The 6,000-nt window shown below is 33.6% G+C and overlaps 1 protein-coding gene across 1 annotated transcript; it reads right to left on the reverse strand.

The window, feature by feature from the left end:
* Window positions 1–2,539: 2,539 nt before the first annotated feature.
* Window positions 2,540–5,681, reverse strand: LOC121229363 (inositol oxygenase 1). The gene is made up of 11 exons (XM_041113482.1): window positions 5,310–5,681; window positions 4,909–5,011; window positions 4,252–4,333; window positions 3,945–4,149; window positions 3,792–3,851; window positions 3,654–3,706; window positions 3,418–3,540; window positions 3,245–3,314; window positions 3,081–3,159; window positions 2,911–2,992; window positions 2,540–2,810 (listed from the first exon to the last, which is right to left on the reverse strand). The coding sequence occupies exons 1-11, from the start codon at window positions 5,338–5,340 to the stop codon at window positions 2,784–2,786; spliced, it is 915 nt and encodes a 304-aa protein (XP_040969416.1). The 5' UTR covers window positions 5,341–5,681; the 3' UTR covers window positions 2,540–2,783.
* Between the last annotated feature and the right edge of the window lie 319 nt (window positions 5,682–6,000).

Below are 6,000 nucleotides of genomic sequence, written 5' to 3' on the forward strand. Positions count from 1 at the left end.
TCCTTCAGCTTATTCAAGCTTGTTTAGGGGTCTTATAAGTTTGAGCCGATGTTGAGCAGGGGAAGCAAAATCAATGGTCCCTTAAGACTTAGGCTCATGATACCATTTGTTGGAACAATGGCAGCAGCAAAAAGAAACAGAACAAGATAGAGAACAAAGGAGGAAGAAACAAAAACAATTTACTTGCTCACAAACGTGCAGCAAGGGAGCTAATGGCTGATAGCTCATTCAGCTCATTCAGTCAACTAGAAAAACAACATATATATAGTCAAATACATCACCAAATACTACTTACTACCACTAGTTTTACTTTGAAACAAGTAAAACTTAACTTGCACACAAGCTGATTATGTCAATTAGCACCTAAAAACATCAAAACAACTTAGTTCATTTTCAACTAAGTAGCTTAACAAAGAAACTAAAGAGAAAACCTTGCTGTTACAGCAAGTATACGTGCTACAGCATGTCATCAAGCTGCATGCACTTCAAACAGCAGCATGGTTGGCCAATTTCAACAAACCTTGTAAATGTGGTCACCTCTTTACAAATAGGGTGGTCACTTTTTTTATTCAGGGTTTTGAATCAATGTTCTAACAAAGTAAATAGTTGACATTGGTTTGGTATTGCCGTGCTAAAGTTAAAAAGGGAAAGGCATCACCCTAACTCCCTGACCATGAATATATTTAGTTATAATTTATAATATTTCTCGAGCTAAATTAAAATAAAAAGGTATAAAAAAATGTTGCATGACTGATTTAATTACTGTTATAAAGTTGTGGGCTGATAAGGTTGATTTGTTTGAATGCTCCTATAGGCTGGAATTATTATTTTAGTCAACTAATATATTTTCCATATTAATGTAGAGATTAATTCTTGATAATAGTTCTTTTTTTGAGAATATAATAATATGACTTATCATCTTATGCAATACTTGCTAACAGGCTGTTACTAAAAACAAACTTGTTAATAAGTATTAATATTGTCTCCCACAAAATTCCATGTAAGAGTTTAATATTATTTCCAAATCAAGTGACATTAACAGGGTGTAAAAGAGTGAAAATATTTGCATATTGTAGTAATCGGAAGAGGTTTGTTTTTAGAACACATAAAAGTAGTTTGAAGTTGTTGGTTTTTAGAACATTTCGACAGTTGGGCAATGGTATTTTGTCTAAAGGATCCAACTTATTCTTTGTCAGAACCATTACAGAACCCTAGTTATGAATTAAACTTGGAAATCAACAAAAGGAATACCAAGACACAATATGTGATTAAAGCCATATTTGATAAATTTAGACATAATAGGATACAAAACCCATGTTTGTTTAATCAATCGGGTTTCATTTCAACTTTTCGTAGTTATAATATATGTATATACCTGCAATTTTTTTGTTATTTTTGGAATTGGCAGTGTGGTCCATATCAGTAGGTACTTAATAGCAGGCTCAAGCGAACTTTTGGAGAATATAAATGAAAATGGATCTAAAAGCGTGTGTGTGGGGGGGGGGGGAGGGGGGTGGGGGTTGAGGTGTTTTAATGTAGATGGTGGTTGAAGATTTGTTCCAGGCTGGCTGACTTTGGGCAGGGGAAAGACGCAAGGATTGAAGTGAGGCTGAACCAAAGCCCCAACACTAGAGGCAAACACCGCAACCACGCAATACACCGCCACTCCATTTAAGGCTTTCACCTGCTAACTTAAATGCCTTCTCTCTGCCATTCTCAATACCTTCTCTTCTCTTCCCAAACTCAGCTATCTTTGTTCTCCAACAAAAGAAAATGAACAGGATTTCTGAGAAAAAGTTTTGCAATAACCGCACCATGAGTCTATGTTACTCCAATTTTAACATGATGTGTCTGATTCAGATATTTTATTAAAAACAATTGAAAATCCGAAATGCATAGAGAACTACAAATATATATATATTCTTTATATACGGTGGACGAAAAATGAGTAAAATAACAAGGGACAATTATCAATAGGAAAAATAAATTAAACAATTGGACCTAAAAACAAAGTTAACTGCCTAGTAAGGGTGAGAAAAGGTTATTGTATATTTTTTAAAAATTAAAATTTAATTTTTATATTTTTATTTTTAAAAATTTAGTCCGTTTGTTAACATTATTAAAAATTTTAAATTAAATTTATTAGTGTGACATTTCAAAATAATAAAAAAATTGCTAAATAGTCATGTAACTAAAAAGATGGCGTTGCAATGAATTTAAATTTAACAATTAGACTTACATTTTTAAATTTAGAAAATAGAATGATTAAATTCCTTAAAATGCAATTATATGAGCTAAATTTCAATAGAAAGAAAATATACTTTGAAATGCATCCTTTGAATTTAAAATGATTTATATAATTATATTTAGAAGATGGTTTTTGTTTTCAAATTAACCTGGTTAATTGTTAAAATTAATTTTAAGAAGCTTGTAAGTTTAAAGATGCTATGATTTAGAAATAATGAAGTGGCTAGAAATTTCGATTATTTTGATTATATAGATTTGAATATATGTAACAGGAAAGAAGTGAGAGAGAAAATTATTTCCAAACATACTCCACTATTTAACAAATCAAAGTTGAAAGGAGTGCTTTTATTACAAGGCAATAATATATAGATGACTTCAGAAACTGAAATAGCAAGCAAACATTAATTTCATAGTATAGATAAAATTCTGAAACCCAAATGCCAAACATTATTCTATCATCTTAAAAATGCGAAAACATATCTAAAAAAACCCTGAAGCTGAGGCATTAAACTGACGAGACGGAGAGAACCCCGGATTCACCATCTTAACTTCGCCGGGAAGTACTGCACACAAACAAGAATTTGCAGAAGTTTAACGTTAAAAACAGTGCCGGATATGATAAAGGATTAGGATCTAAACAAAGCTCAAACTTGTTGTGCCCACCTTTTCAATGAGTGAGAGATAATATGGCTTGACCTTTTCGACATCGATCCGGACTTTGCTCTTGCTGTAAAGATCATATTTACTGCAGGCAGAATTGTAAGTGGAAAAACTTGCTTAGTATTGGATAAGAATCAGGACAAATATTACTTAAGAACAAGTAAAACTCGTACTTGAATATTTGGAGCCACTTCATATTCTCAGTATCCTCCTCGTTCATTAGGTGCCTGTATGCTCCTGACTTATGCAATGCTGCAACAATATTTAGTGTGCATCGGTTCAATATATAAGTTGGAATCGATATCGATCAAAGTTGGAATAGTAAATGAAGCCTCACCATAAAACGAGTGGTATCGAATGATGAAAAGAGCTGCTGGTGGCAGAGTCGTATTGTTCCCCTTGGACACCTGAATAGAGATAACAAATTTAGTTTTTTATCGTTGCAGTTTACAGATGTGTAAAAGGTTATTTGTTAAGGTCGGGGATTCAGATACAAAGTGGGGGATATACCAGATACATGTAGTCATCATGCCCCCACGACATCATCACATTGTTAAGTCCACATCCCTCTGAGTACACCCCATATTTAGTGTTGTAATCGGAGTTATGATAGTCAGGATTTTCCTCGAAATACTGGAGCAACAAAGAGCATAGCTTCAGAAATCATTAGGTACAAAGACTTTATTCAAAAGCAATGATCTTTTCATTAAACTCTACGTATATGCTCCGAAACTGAAAGGAATTACCTTGTGGTGAACAATTGATTTGTCAAAAGCACAACCAACAGGAAATGTGTCACCTATAACACCAAGGATCATGATTAGAATCTAGACATAAGATTAGCCAATTGGGGTGTCACATTATTCTACAATAAGAACACTCACCTACAACAGCCCACTGTGGAAGCTCCCCAAAACCAGGATGAAGAAGCACCTTCCCAAGGTCTACAACCCCCAAAAAGGAAACAAAGCATATTATCAATAAAATTTTACAAATTATAAAATCAACGAGTCTTGTAGAATCTCATGAAATCGTACCATGGATAAGGCCAGTCAGGTGCATCCAGTCCTCATTAGGATAGTCTTTTCTGATAGCCTCAGCTGTTTGCAGCAAGTGTTCAATCTGAGGTTCATCCAAGTCAGGGTCACTCTCATCGATTACGTCGTTAAGAAGTTCACAGCATTCCCATATGCCCATCTCCATCTTGTTCAGTTTACCATACTCTGTTCTCATTCTCTTGACCTACAATTGAGTAAGTTCATGGGTCCATTAATTTACAATGTATAAATATTTAGCATAGTTTGCATCAACTAATTGGACACAGAAACAGCACAGGTTGCTTACAAAGTCATAAGTCTGATTAATATGATTGGTCCGGTAGAAGTTCTCCACACCCTGTTGCCTCTCACTTTCAACATGATAATCTCTGTTTTCGTAAATAAAGTAGATTAATGAATCAACCAATCAATGATAAGACCTTTGGTCAGCAAAAAAATGCAGGCCTGTTACATTTGTTTTATAACCATAGATAAAACTGATATGCCCTGACATCCAAAAACTCTCCAAATAAATCAGCAATTTCAGCATGAAAATCTATGTAACATTACAAATCCATGCCATAAACAGATATTTATAATCATCTAGTCTTGTGTCTCTCTCATCTATCGGTATTGACAAAAGCAGATCCATGTTTTCCGGCTCGGACCAAAAAGTAATCGGATTTAGGTTCAAACAGACAATTTAGCTGCAATCTCTGTAGACAATGGCAGGGTAAAGGGAAAGATTTCCTTTGTCATTATTTCCTTGATGAGGAAATAAATTAGACTTGATAGATTTGAATTTATAGCATGTACACTATTCTGTACCTTGTATTAGTTTTGTTATTTTGTCCATATTTAGATACTATTGTTACACTTATTTGTTCATATATTAATATTAGTTAGTTGCCCTTGGTTTGAAAAAAGAAAGATAGGCATGCTGTAGGTAGGTATAAAGAGCTACCTAAAAGTGTGGCCAAAAGAGTTTGTCTGTGGCACCACAAATCCCCCATCCAACACTAGTTCATTGTCTGCATTATCGAGCTTGTTAACCCCTGCTTCAACACCTGAGATAAAGGGAGGAAGGAAAAAAAAAAAAAGAATTACTAAAAGAATCTTCTATACTGTTAAAGGGTCATCAATCATTCTTGAACCTCAATTAATTATTTCTTTATATAGACCGATGATCAGTTTACCAGCAAAATCACAGCATTTACTTTAAACAAATATTATGAACAAGAAATAGAAAAACTCTAGCACCCCAGAAATTATTTTGAAAATATAAAACTATCAAAACAACATTGAAGAAATGTTTCTTGGGAAAGAAAGAAAGAAAAAAAAGCAATGGAAACCATAAAGAAATACCAAGCTCGGGTTGATCAATGAGGATAGTCATTGTGATCAAGAGAGATGCTCAATGTCTCCACTGAACTAAGAGGAAAGAAAACAATGGAAGCTGAGAGAATTTATGGAAATTGAATTCAAGGTTTTGTTGCAGAGTAGGCCAAGAAAAAGGGTTGGTATTTATAACCGGTCAGAAGAAGCCCTTTCCTGAGAATTCCAAGATCCTATGGCCTTTCCTGAAAAATATAAACTTACGTCCCTTACTATAATTTACAACATTTTTTGTCCCAAAAATGAAATTTGCAAATTTTATTTCTTAGGGAAATTAATAAGTATCGTCATTAATATTTTACGAGAATACTGTAACTGGCAGAGTCCTATCCCATACAAGTTGGCATATGAGAGGCAGAAGATGAGATAGAGAAATAAAGAGGGAATCAGTTGGGCTGTGTTATTTCTATTTAATAATTTATGGAAGGGATGAAATTAGTTTGGTGAAGCGGTTAAATAATAGCACTTCACTTAATAAATTAATTATGAAAATAATTTTGCACAAGTATCGTTTTTTAAATAAAATTTTTTGTAGTTTTTTAAAAAAAAAAACAATGACGCTATTATTATTCAGCTAATATCAAAATCGGATATAAAATTAACTTAGGTCATTAGACACTTTCCATACATCCATCACTACTTGTGTTTCTCAGCAACCTGT

Source organism: Gossypium hirsutum, chromosome A05 (genome assembly GCF_007990345.1).
Source record: "Gossypium hirsutum isolate 1008001.06 chromosome A05, Gossypium_hirsutum_v2.1, whole genome shotgun sequence".
Classification (NCBI taxonomy): Eukaryota; Viridiplantae; Streptophyta; class Magnoliopsida; order Malvales; family Malvaceae; genus Gossypium; species Gossypium hirsutum.